Source organism: Lingula anatina, chromosome 5 (assembly GCF_051362555.1).
Source record: "Lingula anatina isolate TDL-2025a chromosome 5, LinAna3.0, whole genome shotgun sequence".
NCBI lineage: Eukaryota > Metazoa > Brachiopoda > Lingulata > Lingulida > Lingulidae > Lingula > Lingula anatina.
In genome coordinates this window covers 24,222,044-24,240,861 of record NC_141771.1, presented here as the reverse complement: position 1 = coordinate 24,240,861, position 18,818 = coordinate 24,222,044, and the positions used below count along the sequence as shown (strand labels likewise).

At 40.3% G+C, this 18,818-nt stretch overlaps 3 protein-coding genes across 4 annotated transcripts; all 3 read right to left on the bottom strand.

Annotated features, from left to right (window-relative positions):
- Positions 1-1,220: 1,220 nt before the first annotated feature.
- On the bottom strand, positions 1,221-3,831 carry LOC106178629 (uncharacterized). The gene is made up of 2 exons (XM_013561892.3): positions 3,730-3,831; positions 1,221-3,475 (listed from the first exon to the last, which is right to left on the bottom strand). Exon 2 carries the CDS (start codon positions 3,407-3,409, stop codon positions 2,012-2,014), a length of 1,398 nt encoding a protein of 465 aa, XP_013417346.2. The 5' UTR covers positions 3,410-3,475; positions 3,730-3,831; the 3' UTR covers positions 1,221-2,011.
- Positions 3,832-4,452: 621 nt separating this feature from the next.
- On the bottom strand, positions 4,453-11,987 carry LOC106178628 (uncharacterized). The gene is made up of 3 exons (XM_013561891.2): positions 11,671-11,987; positions 6,831-9,228; positions 4,453-6,264 (listed from the first exon to the last, which is right to left on the bottom strand). Exons 1-3 carry the CDS (start codon positions 11,767-11,769, stop codon positions 6,074-6,076), a joined length of 2,688 nt encoding a protein of 895 aa, XP_013417345.2. The 5' UTR covers positions 11,770-11,987; the 3' UTR covers positions 4,453-6,073.
- Positions 11,988-13,553: 1,566 nt separating this feature from the next.
- LOC106178632 (uncharacterized) lies at positions 13,554-18,333 on the bottom strand. Of its 2 annotated transcripts, none has more exons than XM_087012407.1 (3): positions 17,719-18,317; positions 15,821-16,145; positions 13,554-14,318 (listed from the first exon to the last, which is right to left on the bottom strand). In XM_087012407.1, the coding sequence occupies exons 1-3, from the start codon at positions 17,965-17,967 to the stop codon at positions 14,140-14,142; spliced, it is 753 nt and encodes a 250-aa protein (XP_086868533.1). In that variant the 5' UTR covers positions 17,968-18,317; the 3' UTR covers positions 13,554-14,139. The 2 variants fall into 2 exon arrangements, with proteins under 2 accessions (XP_086868533.1, XP_086868532.1); XM_087012406.1 differs by having other exon boundaries at positions 14,173-14,960; positions 17,719-18,333.
- Between the last annotated feature and the right edge of the window lie 485 nt (positions 18,334-18,818).

Below are 18,818 nucleotides of genomic sequence, written 5' to 3'. Positions count from 1 at the left end.
TGTGGTTTATAGTTTGAGGCAGAATAATTCATACATATCATCAAATAACTATTCAAGGTTCAAATTATTTGAATAAATTTCATAATTTTATTATCCAGTAAATGCCCCAACTCTGACCTCTTTGAACGTCGACCCTTTTTACGTAGTAATGTGTCAATGTTACATGCCTCTTATTACTGATATATTTAGAGCGTTCCTTTAGTCTAGATGATTGCGCTGATTGTCAACGTTGCTCAGAATGTGGAAAAAGAATCAGACTTAGCACAAATGTTCTAAGGACTATGCTGATCATTTTCAAGGGTAGAGTTCAAAATTCCAAAATGTTGCTTAGAAATGGTTGTTAGGGAAGTAATTTACCTTAGTTACAATACGACCTTTTTTGTCCAGTTTAAATGATTAAAAACTGGTTTTAGGGTATTACCTGTAGAACTAGCTACAGACTATTTTGCGGCCATTAAAACCCAAATTAACCTAAACCACATTTGCTAGATAGCATATATATTACTCTAGCAACAAGTGTTGAAATTTGCATTGAAAATGATCTGCTTAGTTCAAATAACGTTTGTGCCAAGTTAAAAAAAATAAAACCTGAAAGGACACGTAATGTATATATCAGCCAAATGTTCAGCGTCATCTCCAGGCTGACAGTGGGTGTGGACCTCTCATATCACAATTTACTACCCGTTATACATGGTAGGGTGTGGCCACGTACTTCCAAACTGAAGTCCACTTTAGTAATGCTTTTGCCACGAGTGGATGAATGGTATTAAAAGGTTTGTTATTAAGAAGACAAAAAAAGTCCCTTTTGAAATATTTCATCAAATAAATAAAGACTTCATGTACGTTTTAAAACGATCTCAAGTAAACTAAGGAAACGCAGATATTCAGCTTCGTAAACTATTTGATGATGAGATAAGTAAAGTTGTAAGAATATATGATTATTTTCTGTAAATATTTCACAATTTTCTAAGGGTTTACTTTGATGTTACTGTCAATATTTTAATAAACTACTCGTCCTCCGTTTTGCCTCTTGACTCTGTCTGAAATTGGCTATTTTTCATTATTTTCATCTCTATTTGCAAAACAATGAATCCAGTGTGCAAACAGATGATAATATCGTGTGCATCTTACCATATGTAGCCATTATATATATATATATATATATATATATATATATATATATATATATATATATATATATATATATATATATATATATATATATAGGACAACGCTTATTGCATGGATAATACAAGGAATCATCATACCAAAACTCTGGCTTACATGAGGTTAGTTATACATAATTATAATTAGTTAGTAATAATTTCATTCATGCAGTACACATCATCACCTGTGTGGACGCAATTGAATTTGCTTAATTAGTATAAAGTATCAATGTCCAAAGTTCCATGACTATTGGACACTATTGGTACTAGGCAAATAGCAAAAGAAGCTTTATAATTCAAAATATTCATCTTCCCAGCATAAACATTACCATAAAGCTTATACTTATGTAGGCGTTATGGTGCTGTTATAGATGCGATCTGTATTTGCTAAGTAACCCTGCATTAAATAAAAAGTGTAACACATCATGGGTATTTAAGCATAGTTGGTTATAGGTTATCTTACGTGACCTAATATATGCATGACCTCTCTAATATGTCCTCTCTCTAATCAGCCATGGCCGCCTGAAAAGCATAAACCAACTCTCCAAAAAGATGAGTGTGTGAAAACATCATGACTATTTTCTGGTTTGTTTATTCATTTATGTTATTATTGTATTCTTCGATTTGCACGCCACTGTGATATTTTGTGCCAGATGCCAAACTTATACACCAGTACAACTCCTAAGCTGCATTTTGGTCGTTCTCTGCCCCATACCGTCGCAGCACCTCACACTCAGCTTGAAATGCCTATATTAACTCAGTCACTTATATTAACTTAGTTGTTTTTTTTTTCTCAAATTCAAATAGGGCAAAACAGAAAAACTTAATTCCAATTATCTCTATGTCTATTCGTCTCCTGCTGCCATCTTCATCAACTCCACGGTCAGCTCAGCGTATTTGTGGGCGTTGGTATCACTCACCCTGTTGGTGCAGTAGTCTACATTGTAGCAGAATCGACCTCGGAATTTGTGCAAAAAGTGCACAAACGGCGCAGGATACCTAAGCGACGCGGTGGACGTGACAATTCTTGTAGCGTGAACCTCGTCGTCTTTTCCGCCAGGAGGACATAACTTGTCACAGTCTCCGATATTGGACATAAAAAATTCCATTGTACAATCCGGATAGGCTAGCATGCGCTTCACGCTGTCGTCACCCATGTATTTCTCTATTTTATAAGACTGCGTGACGTCTCCATTTCTAAGTGCGGAGTGAACAACTTGGGTTGCATTCTTTGCAAGTCTCCATAAGGCAGAATACGCCACAGTGGTTGGAGTCATTAATGTGACAGCAGGTATCCAAACCAAAAGACCAAAAGCAGTTTTTAATTCGGGTGGAAGAAAACGCCGCATGTTAACAGCGTGAGTAGAACCTATGTTCAAAACGCTGTGAGGTTTTCCATCATTTACCAGACTGGCCATGGCCATGGATGCAGCGGCAAAGAAGATACCATGAACAGTTGTCCCATGATCCTTACATTTTGCTAGAATTCTCTCAGTTTCTGGAATTGAAAATTCAACCGCCACTGTTTTTGTATATGTATCACCTACTGCAGTCGGTGGCGGGAATCGCTTCATATAAAGACTCTTGCTTGGAAACCACTCCATAAGCTTTAAAATTGCTACTTGGATGTAATCTCGCCAATTAAATGCCATGTCAACACGTGGCAAAAGATCTTCTAAAGCTGGCTGAAGCATCACGTCTTCGCCATCCTCACAGGGAACACCCGACGTGGCGGCGTTTAGAATATTAATTAGCCTGCGTAACATATACAGACTGGAGGTTCCATCCATGATAGAGTGATGGACCCCAAATACGACTACGCTGTTAAACAGGTCGTTTTCATTTACGGCATATCCCTCTGTTCTAGAGTCAGCATTTCGTTTGGGCATGCGCACTACTCTCACCCTCCAAAGAGGACCATTGGCTGTGTCAAAGCTCACGCGCATCATATCCTCGTGGACCTTCTCCCAGTCATCTTCTGCCGTCCCTTCAATCAGCTCGATGTCTACACGAGGGATGTCCATATACTTGAAGTGTCTCTTCCCTTCTTGCCAAACTATGACCAGTCGAAGATGCGGAATGTCTCTTTGCAGTTGCCTGAGACACTGTTTCCAGACACCATCTGTTATCAACCTTTTTGAGGTGAACCACGTGGTAAAAGCAACTGTATTGACGTTTTCCTCATGCATCAAAGCGCTGTTGGTTTCGATACGTCCAAGTGGGCGAATAATGTTATTTGCCATTATCGACGTGGTTTCTTGAACTGTTATGACGGGTAAATGGGTAGGTAAGTCGATACGCTTCACTTTCTGTAGATTTCAAAGAAAACATATTTAAGATTGGCAAGCAGTGAAACGGGGCGGTGCAGGGATCATGCACAAAAACATACTGAGCCACTGACTAGATGAATAACTGCTTGACTAACTGATCAACCGACCGACTTCCTCCCAAATTGATGGATTTAACCATTTTTTCTAAAAAAGGTGTTTAAAAAATCTGAAATCAATTTTGTTTTAAGCAGACACTCGTATGTGATGTAAATTGTCCTACTAATAGTACTTACCGGTAAAGTGCTCTCTAAGATTGTACTGGTACAAAGTGAGACGCTTGCACTGTGAAATTAAGCCATACTGCGTCTCTGTCGTTAGCGATCAACTCGCCTGCATTTACGTCACCAGGATTCAAATGAAGGCAAGCGTGATATATCTGCAATCTTTGCCGACCTTGATACGTTACAATAAAGAATAAACACGATTAGCGCACGCCGTTTTGTTAACAAACAATACTTTATACCTTTAGTTACCGTGCCACAGTCATACGCTTAAAGGTACCAGCGGCTGTACGAAATGTCTTTTGAGACAAAAAAAGTATTTTTCTCTTTGTTCACACATTCTGCAACTTGTATTAAAGTGCCTTGTCTCGTAAGTCAAAATGACTCGCCGTAACGTAAAACGAAATACTTAAATAAGACACGGAACAAAATTTAGAATCCATGTGCAGGGTTGGATAGGAATGATTCGGAAAATAAAAAAGACAGTTTAATATTTTTCAAAGGAAAAAGGCTGGACGGAAAATATTCAGATACGACTATTACGATTCAACTGGCCTCTTGTACACCTACACACGCAATTAATTATATAAAATAAATAAAGCATGTACACACTATGTGCACATATAGGCCTACATATTTTTCAATGTGAACAAAAATGTACGTCTGCTGTGATTTTTTTTTTCATTATATCAGTTCGTGTCATTACTGAATGTGTCTTTGCTACTCATATTTCCACCATTTCTTTTCTATGTCGCTTTATGTGTATCTACAAGTTTACAGCCCCGGATGACCCTGATATGTTTACTTCTCTTCTGATGTAAACTCAGTGACGCAATTCCCAGACCTGTTTTGTATCGAAACAATGATGTAATACAATATAATCCCACACACTTCACATCAAACGCTTTGTGCATAAGTTGGTTGTAAAGGATGAATTGACTAGTTAACCAACTTAAAAACCACACTGGGGATGTAGTAAAGACGAAAGCAGTATCTCGCTGACTTCTGTTTATTTCAAACAGGAACAAACATGAAAATCATGTCTAATGTATTGGTGTCAAACTGACAACATTCATTGGTCATTAAGCCATATTAATGCTTCTACAGAGCAAACTGAGTGGAAAGAAAAATTGCCTTGATTGACAGTATTAATGATAATAATAATGATTATAATAAATAAATAAATAATAAAAAAGGAGATGACACAAGACAAGCTCAGGATATTTACGTAGACACTTACAAATGGTGTCGATGTTGCCTGGACGTCATGACAGTCTAAATGCTTTGGGTGTCACGCTGAACATTTTGACTGGATAAAATGATTTCACTGAATGAGTAACTGACTTGGGTGTCCAAGCAACAAAAAGTGCTTGATACTGGTTAAGGTACATCATTGCAGTAGTTGTGCTGCTTGCACGGCTGTCACAGTCTCATGCCAAATGGACCTACATTCCTTCTTATTTCACACAAAGTGCAAATTCTGTAACTTCTGTGTGATTTCTAATTTTTGCACCGATACAGGGGTGTGGCCACTCAGTAATTTTCTGAGTGCATTAGCACACTATCGATGCACCGAGGAAAGGGATGGCTCTTTCCACATACAGCCGTGTAACTCGTGTGACGTTTTGAATTAGTCCGCATTAGATATATTCAAGCGAATAAAACTAAGCGTTAAATCAATTTGACCATGAAGGCAACTGGTCCAGGTCCCATGAAAGAAGGAGAACCCAAAAAGACCATGCAGGTACTTGTACATGTAAATACAAATGCATTGCAGTAGATGTGCAAGCTGCTGACATAATCATACCACAATGTCATGCTTAATCGACCGCACATTCTTTCTTATTTTTTCCAACTGTCCCTACTGTGTCTTTTAACCTCTGTGATTCCTAATTGATATTTCTGTTTTAATACATTGATGCAGGAACACATAGCCAATCTACAGGTTTTTATCCCCCTTGTTCAAAATACGGTACACGTTTATTACAACACCATAAATACTACATAGTACTGAGTATATAAGACTTGTACATAAGCCATATAAGAGCACTTTTAAATTAAAATACACCAGGGACGCTCTTAAACCTCTTCTAATTCCTAGTAATACACGGAACATCCCCTGACAGTAACAACCAATGTCAACAATTCCTCGTCATTTAAATCTAATTTTAACCGGCAGATGGCATCTGGGGCAGAGAGATCATTATTTAACCCGAATGGATATCAGTCGTGTCGTTGCTTAATTGATACATTAAAATTTATTTGTTTATTTATGTTCCTGTGAAAAGAAACGATCCAGCGACTTGTTGGTCAAGGTCAAGATCAAGGTCACTAAATAAATACGAGTAGATTGTTTTCAATAAGCTCCGTGAGCCCTTGCCTTGGCGGTACACATGTTGTACCCTGCGGGTCTCGTGGAGGTGCCACCCCACAGTGTCCCCGGGGGACATTCCTGCACGTGACTACCCCCTGCATAGTCACACTGGATGAAACAGCGTCTATTAGGGTGTGGGTAGAGACCTGGGTCTCGTAGGTAGCAGGCTCCGGCTGAAATATCAACAGGATATGTACACATGATAGTGTAGAGAAGCAAATAAAACGTACTCAACGTACTACTGACATTGATAACATGGCTATAAAAACCAGTGAGTTATAACATACTTAAGGGAATGGAAACGTATTATAACTTGCATTGTACCGGAATAAAGAATCAATTTTGGATATTTTTTTAAATATAAAAATAGTTTTAAAAAATTAGGTCCATGTAGAACATTTTGAATAGGGTGCATAATTCTGAATGAGTTAGCATCCTGTATCACATTGAAATATGTGGGAGCAAATTGACTAAATGACATTGGGAGAAGTCATCAATAGACATTGAAATGGTAACATAACCTCTATAGCTTTACTATTCAAGCCTATTGGAATTTCGGAAAAAGGAAGGCAACATTTCACCTTGGGCCGGGCTTAAACTAAAAGACAGCGTAGGGTCAGGGTAGGGATAGAGAGAGAGGGGACTTTTAGGCATAATCACTATATGCCAGGCATACCTTTATGCCAGGCATACACATGAGTGGCGCAACAATACGAACAGCAAACCACAAAACACTCACCTATATGTCTGCATTTCCCCACGTTGTTCACCACTTCCCACGAGGCATGGTCTGGCCCGCCACGCCCACCTGTATACTGCCTTGGACGCACGTCCTGATATGATCCATACTCCAAGCTGTTACCATGGAAATGCTCATACGCATCCGGCATCAGGATCCCCATCATAGCAGCGTTTCTGCCTATAGGATTCTGCGCCCTGTACTCCGACACCGGATCCATCCGGGCTTGTCCATAGGGGGCGCCATATGGCAGTCTCCTTGACAACGGAGGAGCTATGGTTGTTGTCATGACAATAGGTTTGGGTCGAGGGCGATATTCAGGGGGTGAATTAAGCAGGCCGGTTCTAGGGTCACGCACTAATTCCTTTCTGGACCTTGGCCTCTTAGGGTAATAGACGTAACGTGGCTCGTGGAGCTTCATCGGTGGTTCTGTGGACGGCCTCTGTGCATAAATACCAGAATTTTCATGAACTACTGGAGAAACATATGGCCTGTGTTTTTGACCGTTTGTACTGTACCCGCTGCCTTCTTCGTGTGTTTTTAAGCTTGTCGGTGGATGATTGGGTAAACCGGCAAAATCAGGACCGCTGTTGTCCCAATAACTAGGAGCTGGCGTGGTAGTCATGGTAACGGGAGGAGGCGCAGGACGGGTTGTGGACTCTACAGGCTGAGAGTAGGTGGATGACGGCGTTGACTGGTAATAGGTCGTCCCATATGTCGGCGGAAATGGGGTAGTGGTTGACAGCGTCCAAGGGGAGATCCACTCATAAGGCAAACCCTGGGTAGCTTCTTGTTGTGGGACAGCGTAATTTGGCTCTTGTTCTGCAACACGAGGGTAAAGGTTCACGATAGGCGTCGCTGTTGTCGTTGTGGTGGTCGCTACGGTGCTATATGTTGACATTGAGGGATGCTGGTAGGACATCGATTGAGTATTGTGTTGACTTGTTGCATAGCTTCCCTCCTGTGACTTGTGGGAGGGGGGAATGTATGAATTGTGTGTATCTGCTTCTCCCGCTGACACTTGCTGCTCGTGGTATATAGGATAACTAAGGGTTGTCCCGGAGGTGGGTCGCTGTGCGGTAGCAGTGGGTATTGGAGGTCGGTGCATGTTATTAGGACGGTATCCATGATGCTGGGTTTGGCTTACAGGCGGGTTGACAGGGTTGGCGGCTATGTAGGCCTCCACCGTCTGACTCTCAGAGACCGTACCTGGTTCAGTTCCTCGGTATGTCACTGTGGCAGGAGTGCCTTCATCTGGAGATGCCACAGGCATGCCTGCCGCTGTAAGGGCTGATATGTCTGACTGGAACTTGGTGATAGTGCTGCCCTCTTCTGGAGTCCCTGAATGGAGTATTTGATTATTTGTAACTAGAGCACCTTCATCCGGGGACGCCGGTTCCAAATCTTGGTACAGCTGAGTGGGCTGACTTTCCGCCAGGGTTGCTGGCTCGTTTCCTTGATAACTCACATCAGATGGCGCTGGTGGTTCAACGCCCTGATAACTGTGTTCTGCAGAAGATGCCTGAATTGACCCAGCAGACTGGATTTCATCTGGTGTTCCTGTAAGGGTTCCTTGATACACCGAAGCAGGATCACTTTCAGCCGGTGTTGCTGGTGGCTGTTCTCGGTAAACTATTGAATTGCTTTGGGACGGAGAACCAACTTGGGCTGACCCCTGAACAGCAGCTTTCTTTGATTCCACAGAGCTGGCTGGGACTGGAGTTTGGGAGACATAATCGATGTCCTGATTTTCAGCCGGTGTTGCATCGGTTTGGATCAGGCCGTTCTCAGTGCTCGGCTCTTCCACGCTCCCCGGCTGATATGAATCCGATGTTGTAACAGCTCGAACAGAATTGGTGGCCTGCCATTGGTATATTTCCTTTAGGACTTTCATAAATGATGACCAGTAGTTGTTATATGGGTCATCTGAAGCTTGACCTGCTCCTGCCTGATACGGGTCGTTTACTGATAACTTTACTGTTGTCGGCACGGTGGGAGTTGGTGTCGGTGTTGTTGTTGTAGTGGTCATAACGGTTGTGATGGGCGTGGTCGGTTGGCTGCTGTATTGGTCGGGTGCAAACAACTGCTGAAACATCGTCCAGTAGTCAGAGTATGTGTCGCCCCCTATCGCATGTTCTTCGTCATGCTGCGCCTGCGTAGTGGTTGGCGCAGCACGTGTAGTAGCTGGCGTCGTGGAGTATTGTGCCTCTGCACTATTCTCGTCTGGAGATGCAGCAACATTAAGACTTTGGAAATATTCTGAATACTGGTCCCAAAAGTCTGCATCTGATGACCAAAGGGAGTTAGATTCAGTTGTCGTGGCAACTGTTGCCGTGGTAACAGACTGGCTGCTAGGTGACGTGCTGTAGTATCTTTCATAATTCCAGGGGAGAACCACCTGCACATAAAATAAATAAATAAATAAATATATATATATATATATATATATATATATATATATATATATATATATATATATAAAGATAAATAAAAAGATAAATAAACTAATTAATAAACTAATTAATAAATAAATAAAGGCCGAGAAACACAAAAATACAGAAGAAAATATTAATGTACAGATATCGCTTTAAAACAGACGCCTTCCATTGCATTTGTATTAAATGTCACGGCAAAGATACGTTATGACAATCTTGATATACCCTACATACGCTCTTCCTATGTATGGGATTCCAGTGTTGAAATATGCTTATTTTTCAAATACAACTTATTGCTACTGTAGTTTACTAAAAAATATGAGAGATGACAATCTTATTATCATATGATATACAGACTTGACATTTAATATGGAATATTTCAGTTTTGAAGGTATACCTAGGTAAAAATGCGTTCTTTTAAAAAGAAATTCAGATTTCATATAAGACATCTGACTGGAGAAGTGTAAAGTCAGGTGTGTCGCTGCCAATTAACTGACTACCAAGTCTGTTGCACTGCTGCCTTGTGTAATATGCAGTAATTTAATTGGGCAGTGTTCCTTTTGGCTAGTCAAAGCTTGGCTTTGGCGAAGGATGGTTCTGTCAAAAAAGTATCCATATGTCGGCAAATACTGCATAGAAGAATTTGAAATTTTGCATGCCAGCGGTCGGTTTTGCATTGCGTAAAATGAGTTAAGCAGCGTTTTACAAAATTGTTAAGCTGTGCCAGAATGGCGCGAAAAACACAGACATTGCCAGACAGATTATTGTGTCAAACGGAACGGTCTACACAGTTTTATAGAGTTATGTTCTGTTTGAGGCACTACACAGAGACCAAGCCCAATGCATCGACGTCTTACCACCAGTGTATAGGACTCACTGTCCTTCAGGATATGCTGCTGCAATTAAACCAAAACCACCCAGTCCGTTTTGAATAAGGGACAAATTGTCACCAAAACTTGTTTTTCAAGGCTCTTAGCGAACACCAAACTGATTTCAGCAGGTTAGGATTCCAGGCGACCTCTGAGGAAGCCACTGTAAACAGCAAAGCAGCCTAGTCTGTTTCTCTAATGAATTGGGGACCATGACAGTTTCTGGGTCAAACACTGAAACCGCGTGGCTTTCTTTATTAAGGTCAATTTTCACCTGTACCGCTAAACTGGTCAAAACAGAGTTTACAGACATTCTGAAGAGGCCTTCGACGAAACGTGTGCCACTTCTTAAGTGACTAGGGTCATTGACAGTGTCAGTATTTGGAGTGGATACCACATTGGTGCCAAAACAGCAATGGTAGTCATCGATGAAAACCTGAACCAGATCAAATAAAGGAATAATCTGGGAACCACTTGACTATTATTTGATAGGGGGCACCTTAGGAACAATTTTAGGTTGCAGGGTGAGGTTGCCGGTTCACACAGAGCACATTAAATAGCAGATAACTTACAGAACCAAGGGAATGAGTAGCTACCTTGGTCATCAAAGTCGCCATATTTGAACCACATAGACAATATGTGGGTAGGTTATTACTCGCCGAATCAACGGCCTGCATGTCCTACATCAAAACTGAGCCAGATTGGACAAGTTTTAACCGTAGTCTGGAATTTTATTCCAGATTAAACTCTAAAAAGCCTATCATAAGAAATGCCTTGCGGCTTGAAAGCTCTGGTAGCAGCAAGATGAGGTCAAGCGTAACAGCGACTGTTGCTGTGACTAGACACTGACATGGGGGGCCTGTGTGGGGCGTGTAACTCTTTTAAAGACAATAATTAGGAAAATATGGAGATCCAAAATATCGCTCTCAATGGTTGTCGTATGATTTAAAATAGGCAATGTATTTTTGTTTGCTTCACTGACGAATTCAATTAATGAACTGATGTCACAATGACATCGAAGAGATTATCAAAAGTTATTAAAACACGATTTTAATCCTTATTTTCATTTATCAGTCAGAAAAATAGGAAAAAAATTGATGAATTATGTTTTGGAAAAAATATTCCATATTAAATGTCAAGTCTGTATATAAAACAATAAATAACGCACTGGAGTAATACAGGCACAGTACTTATAATAAGGCAAAGGACCATTATCGTTTTAAATGTCATTTAAATAACAATAGCGGGCCCAGGCTATACCCCCTCCCCTCTTTACCGTCAGAGGTATCTCTTTTCCCCAGCCAAGACCCAGTTTATGCACTACAGTACTTAACATATTTAAACAAGATTACACTAGTCTACTAATCTATATTTGCAGAGCAAGGCAAAGCAAACATCTTTAATCCTTGTGCCACCCCCAACCCACCCCCACCCCCACGTGTTACCTCCCTCCTCTTGGGCCACGCCCTCCCCTCCCCCACCCCTCATTGTCAAAATCCTGGATCCGATAGTGTTATACCAGTACACTATACTCACCTCTGCTGATGGTTCCTCTACCGTATTCTGTGCCTTAGTATGTGATATCACAGCACCGAGTAGTACTCCCAATGTCCGGAGAGAGAAAATGACGGTCATTATGACCTCTGGACGCGGGAAATCGGGAGTTCAGATTAGGAAACTTTGTGTAAATTGAACTAAGGACAGAAGCAGTCGAAAGGTGGACTATCTGAACACCTGTTTACTGCGCTCGTGTGTGAATATTTGCGACGTGTTTTCTACTATTTTAATGGCAGTATTTACAGCGGGTCGTGCTGGGTTCCGTTGTTTGAGGTTTAGCTTCAGGCAGGTCGTCATTGACTACATTCCACGCGGCACCATCCATTTTACTGCCGTGGTACGTTTTTGTGGAAGCATTTGATACAGTCTATGATTCGGCCATAATATTTCTACCGCTATAGGTTTCTGAATACATTGTGGGTAGTTAGGACGGTTTAATTAGAAGTGACATGGACTTCCTCTTGTTCTGATAGATCTGGTATACATATTCCAGTATGTAGAGTTTCAGATGGATGTATTGCTTTAGGCGACCCTGTGCACCAAATGTCTCATTGCTGCAGGCATACCTTTAGGGAACATACGCGACTATATGAAATCTGCCGCCTATACATCTATAAGCTGCAGAATGAATGTGAAAATTGATTTAATTTTATGAATGTAATAAACTGATGTTTAAAAATTAAAACAGAAGAAAGAAATAAAGGTGAGTCTTCAGGAGTAAACTGATACTTTTGGCCCGACAAAATGGATGAGTTACGAGATCGAAATCTGAGAAAATGTTAAAATCTTTACGTCTATTTTTAATGAAAGAAATATATAACACTTTGGCTTAATTAGTGAAAAATCCCAACTGACCTAAATTAAACACTTCTTCTTATTATTATTCACAAATATTGCCCAAAACATGGATTTAAACACACCCCAAGGCAAACAAGACTAAAATCTAGCTGCTAGGCCCGTTTTACCAGTACATGCTCAAAGGTACACCCCATGGGTTTTAAAAAATTCCCTAAATGCTTATTTTTGTTTTCCACAGCGTCTTATAAAAAATTAATAATTTTTTGTAGGGCTTATATATGATATTGATATTGGAGCGTATAGGAAGTGGCTGCTGTTGTACATGTAATTACTGGTCAGTCATCAAAAGATAAAATCAACCTCAATAAATATCACCACGAATCCAATTAGAATCCAAGTAAAAAGGGGATAGATGGATGATTCCAGAGTTCAGGAAAATTGCTTATTTTCCGGTGAAAATCCGATTTGGAGGGTAAATTCCATGGAGTGTATTTTTAATGAACATGAAATAACGTAAAACTAGTCTGTCGGCGGTATTTACGGATATCTAAAGTTGTCGCTCATGAACGCATTTATTAAAGGGATAAAAACTGTTCATCTTAAGCTTGGCAAAAATGGATTTCTGGCCTAAATGCCAGTTTTCCCATACTTATCAATGTTCAATGAATCTGTTAGACATCCAAAATAAACCTTTTTTTTTTTTTTTTGGTAATAATCTCATTAGAGACAAATACAGCGGGTAGCGTGTAATGTGATCTGACACACACCTTGAAAACGGGTAGTGTGTTCTGATCTACCGGCGAATTCAGGATCATTCGGTGCCGAGTCTGGTAGTTGGGTAGGCCTGATAGTGATATAAAAGAGAATCGCCCTTCGACACGAGTTAAAGGGAATCAAATTTTCAGTCCCTATATTAGATTATATACGGCAACGTCCATCGAATCCAATATTTATGAAACGAACAGCATTTGCGCTACAATCAAAGTTGAACACCACGTTTTTTCCATATGATAAAGCGCTCTATTGTAATTCATCATGTATGTAGTACAGTGTATATAATATGTATACAAAGACACCGTTATTCTTGAATGTAATGTCTTTATTTACAAAAAAAAAAAAAAAAGCGTAACAGCGAACAATAATTCAACATGTGTAAGGACAAAATGTCACCAAAGAAGAAAATTGAGACATATCAGTTCCTTCCTTTTTTGAGACAGAGAAAACGACATTGTGAAGTTGTGCAGTGTACAATGTAGACTGGACGTGAATTGTAGCTTATAATGTTCATTTTCAAGAGGCTTTTTTACACAGAAAGTACGTGTCCTGCAACTTACGGCCATATCTCTGTCCTACAGTTGATAGAGTCTTGACTCAATCTGTCAATGTAGACAAAATTTGATCTTTTACATTAAAACATGTAATGTGACCACACGTGAAAAAGTGAAACAGATGGATTTTTACAGAAATCTGCTCCTAGTCTCTGATTTTACGCCTTACATATTTTCGACAGACACCTCCACTTGTAAAACCAAAAACGTCACAGTATGAAACGACCTCACCCTCAATCAAACAAAAACATCTGCCACAAGACACGCCCAATCTACAGTCTGTTGCTACTACTACAGTGACATCTGGCGGCCGTGAGTCCTCCTAGAAACTCGGACAGGAGTCGTAGAGGTTGATACACACAAAGTAGGCCTGACACCACTTGGTCGCCGGGGCGCATTTCTGAGCCCTGGGTCGGAAAATCTCGTCACACTGAATAAACATCCCCTGGTCTCCCGGCATGGGCTGGTACTCCCCGGCGTAGTTGCAGTAGGCGCCTGGAACTGAGAAAAGGGAAGCAGATAAGAGACCACGTGGGTGACAACGTCGCGCATGCGCAGTGAGTGACAGCTGAGCAGTACACAAAAGCGATCCCTGAAAGGTGTATTGCGCGCATTTTTTTTTCTTTTTAGGAATTTCGCAAATACAATCCAGGCAGATGATCCTTTCACTGCATTGCACATAATGTTTGGTCACGTTTTCCATAGATACACCACGCTGTCCTTCGTGGTCTCTTGCTGCTGAGTTTTCCCAGTTTCACCTAAGTCTCTCCAAAGTATTTTCTCATTCATTATTTATTTCCTGTAAGAACGCTTATACGTTAATATTTTGCCGTTAGGACAATATAGGCATGTTGTTCAAGCAGTCTATGTAGCAATATTTATGTGTTCATCGCTTGTGCTAGTGCCCAGCATTGCCAGAATGTTGCTTGTTGGGATACGGATACCCGCAGATCCCGTAGTGATCCTGATAGTAACAGAACCCGGCGCCATGCTCATCATTGGTTGTACCCTTTGCGCACGCGCTAAGCCAGCTGATCCCATTGGAACACTTCACGAAGAAGCAGCGTGCATCCGCGCCGTAAAATAGTCCAGTCCAGGACCCTGAGAGTTCGTAGTCGCCGTCGTATTTGCCATAGCAAGGATCTGGCAAAGAAGGGGTGATTTACACATGATCTCAACAGCCAGATCTAACACAGAATTATAAGATACCCAATCAACATGCTACGTGCCACATGCAATTTACACTTAAATTGTCTAAAAGGGACTACACACGTTTTGCTACCCATAAGTCAAGACGTCATCAGGATTGATCACATGACTAACTGATATCTCCAAGTGCGCCCCGATAGGTAGGTGGCCACTGCAGATCGGGTGGAGGAGGGGGGTCAGGGTTTGGCGTGAAAACATACACATGTTATTTTATGTCACCCTCTTGCACTGATTTCTCTAGATGTTACAAAATTTGAGGAAAGGCCTCTGTTAAGTTTGAAATGACCAGACGGGGCGGGTTTCTAGGCTTTCCTTTGTATTTCCCAGTTTGGAGCAGCCAAGGTGTCGAGCAGCGCATCATTGTCCGTGTTACGTAAGGTAAGACAAATGTCGTGTATTTCAAACCTGGTCTCAGACCTACTCCAGGTAACCGGCTGTGTGATTACACCCAACCCAAAGATCTCCTCTGTTGCTGAGACAGTTTGTTAAAAGGTGGGTATGGACAGGTAAGAGCGAGGTGGTAACATTAAAGTAGATTACTGGATCAAACCAAATCTCACAGGGGTCTTTCCTCCAACAGCTGGGGAAGACTGAGAAGACACCGGATGGAAGGTAGTTTTATGTGGATCACCTGATCCAATCAAGACCCTTTGAGCCAAAGGTCGAAACGCCAAGCATAATAGGTTGAAAAACACGTTTAGTCCCTTTAAAAAAGTTCACTTTTATATATCATTCCAATTAATTAATATCTTATTTCATTCTAAATCCAATTTCTAAACAAAATTAGACCTTACCAACATATCCATAGTCGTTGTTGCCATATCCGTCGCCACTGTTGTGTGAGCTGTATCCGGCGTTGTGCCCGCCGCCGTATCCGCTGCCGTGACTTCCGCCGTATCCGGTGTTGACACGACCGTATCCGCTGTTACCATGCCCGTATCCGGTGTTGCCATACCCGTATCCGGTGTTGCGATGTCCGTATCCGCTGTTGCTACGGCCGTATCCTGTAGAATGTCCACCGCCGTATCCGGTGTTGTGGCTAGACCCGTATCCGGTGTTGTGGCTAGAGCCGTATCCGCCCCCGTGGCCGCCGTATGTCTGATAGCTGCCATAGCCGCCCTGGTAAATTATAAAATGACTTGGATAGAGGCTTTTTACTTGGATAGTCTTATTCCTTAATAAAATACTCAAGACAGACATTGACGTAGGCCTATCTCAGATAAACAATTTTGATATTAGCTGTTGATTGGAGAAAAATATTACTACTTTATTCGGTTTTCGCTCTTATGTTTTGTATGGGAATCGTGACCGTCTCCGTTTACCCTGACACCAAATATTAAACCTTTTTAAAACACAGGGTGTTTGTTTTATGCCAGGAAGCTAGGTTTTAAACCGGCACATGTAATTTAACAATAGGTTAAATAGAAAAGTATTCATCATTTTCTTGACGTTAGTTAAGACACACAATGGAGCCTGCTGCAGTGAAATGGCGTGTTTTAATGTTGTATCATTCATTAGTTATCACAACTGCCTTGTCTGAAATACGTTTATTCTTTCAGACGGCATTTACAACATTTTGCTGTAGTTCCATTCCAAGATCATTTGTACACACAACAACAAGGGTGTGGCACAGCATAACCAGTTTTTACTTTAATGTCTTTTAATTTTCTGGGTGGTCTTCGGGTGTACTTCAATAGCCCAAGTCTTAAAATGATTACAAAGAAAACGGTTCTAAATAAGGTTGTATACTGTCACTACAAAGACAGTATACATACATGTAAAAAAAGTAGGTTATCACTCAATAATATATGCAGATGATAGCCATTACTTGACCTCGTATGTTAAGGTTCTTTAGGGCAATGTTTACTTTAAGGTGACCAAATCGTTTTTCAAGACATTTATGAACCACAAGGTAATTACAATTCAATTAACTGTAATTAAACACATTAAGTTGCAAATGTAACAGTCCAGTAATTATCATGTTGGTCGTAAAAGTGCGCGTATCTCACACCTCGCATATAATGAGTTTTAGTTTAAGATGATTTACTTCTATTTACAATTTCCAATATGTCCACCAAAAACAAATATATGCTGGTAGGTGGTAATGATTGCGTAAGTCAAGGTTGTTCATTTTGGTCCTTAACTCAAAATGTCACTTAAGAGATAGACAATGTACGTGACCGGTTTTAATTTGCCACAATTGTGCCTACATGAAAATAGAAGAATAACCACAGTGTAACCAAGAGATCTACTAGTAGATGTCAGCAATTTTGTAATAAGGCCAAATGAATGCCGTTTGTTAAAAATAGCAGATACAGAATAAATGGTGCTTTTTTATAACCGTCACAATAAAAAATACGTTCTTCAGATCCAGTTTAACTCAAGGTGATTAAAGCTTCATTATTTTAATCTATAACTATGCAATAGTAATAAGCTGTAGCATTTTTTTTTCTCTTTTTCTAAAGAACTGATGAACCTTCTAAAGTGTTCAGTTTGGAGTAACCCAAAAGACATTTAAACTTAGAGCTATATTACCTTTAACACTCCATTATATTATTAACAGTCCAATATTTTAACCTGTGTCCAATTTTCAGTGAGTTTAAGCTGATATTGAAATAACCGAGGTATCATCTTTTGATTTATCTATATATATTTTTTTCTTTTTACAATAGACCTGATAGTGAGTACTTACATATCCGCCGCCGTAGCGGTTTCCTCCCCCGTATCCGCTCCCGTGACGGTTACCTCCGTATCCACCTCCCTGTGAGTACCCGCCGTATCGATTGCCTCTCCCACCGTAGGAGTATGTGTGTCCGTAACTCTCGTGTCCGTGACTTCCGTAACCCTTAGCGTGCCTTCGGCCTCCTGTGTAAGAAGAGCCCACTACAACAGTGGCAAAAAGCGCCACCGATACAGCCAAAACTACCAATTTGCTTTCCATAGTTCTTCTTAATGTGCAAAGTGATACCTGATCTTTACGAATCTTTCTTTTTAAATTTTTTTTTCTGGCAAAAATTTACGTTTTTTTCGCCAAAGGATGCTTCTGCCAACTTACAAATTATTTTCAAAGCTTCGCGAGCAGATATCTTCTTATTCCTTCCTTTCACTAAAGTAGTCGTACAGATGTGATTGTACGAAAGCAGTAAGGCTATGCAGTGATTGAACGACCTGAGCAAATCTTATATATATACAACTAAGCTGCCGCCGCCCTAATTTGCATATTGAGCTCACACCTTACCTCTGATTACAAGTCACGTGCTTTGGGAGGGCTGCTTCAAAAAAAGAGTGACAGATCTCTTTTAAATGAGCTTGTTTTTTTTTTTCTTTTTTTTAATTTATTGTCATTGCAATGCTACTGATTGTAATTCAAACATTGATATTTAACAGCTTGAATACTTCCTGTGCACGTTAAGTACATATTGATAAGACAGGATATCAAGACCTTTGCTTATTTTTAGCAACTTCGACAGAACATCCAGAAAGAATGACCAGTACACTATTGCAGGAAACATGCACATGAATTTCGACCATTATTTAGTTATCATCAATTGATTCATTGTATTAAATGAAATGAAATAATCATTTCAAATCTATAAATACTATTTTAATTGATTAATTAGTTACTTTGAACCTAATTGTTGGTGGATTGATGAGCAGTAAGTAAGTCTTTAATCAATTAAGTTGTTTATTTGTAGCAATTAATCAATAAGTTAATCAATGATTTGATACTGATGGACAAAGCAAAAAGCAGTCAACAGACAAATTTTCAATGTTACTTTTATGATCGTTTTA

What these genes read in the sequence shown, in the direction of transcription:
- LOC106178629 (XM_013561892.3), bottom strand. Translation starts at nt 3,409, where the DNA reads ATGGCAAATAACATTATTCGCCCACTTGGACGTATCGAAACCAACAGC.
- LOC106178628 (XM_013561891.2), bottom strand. Translation starts at nt 11,769, where the DNA reads ATGACCGTCATTTTCTCTCTCCGGACATTGGGAGTACTACTCGGTGCT. An exon ending in TAGAGGAACCATCAGCAGAG is followed by an intron (nt 9,229 to 11,670) that starts GTGAGTATAGTG and finishes TTTTATGTGCAG; the next exon opens with GTGGTTCTCCCCTGGAATTA. An exon ending in GGGGAAATGCAGACATATAG is followed by an intron (nt 6,265 to 6,830) that starts GTGAGTGTTTTG and finishes TTGATATTTCAG; the next exon opens with CCGGAGCCTGCTACCTACGA.
- LOC106178632 (XM_087012406.1), bottom strand. Translation starts at nt 17,967, where the DNA reads ATGGAAAGCAAATTGGTAGTTTTGGCTGTATCGGTGGCGCTTTTTGCC. An exon ending in ACCGCTACGGCGGCGGATAT is followed by an intron (nt 16,146 to 17,718) that starts GTAAGTACTCAC and finishes ATAATTTACCAG; the next exon opens with GGCGGCTATGGCAGCTATCA. An exon ending in CAACGACTATGGATATGTTG is followed by an intron (nt 14,961 to 15,820) that starts GTAAGGTCTAAT and finishes CTTCTTTGCCAG; the next exon opens with ATCCTTGCTATGGCAAATAC.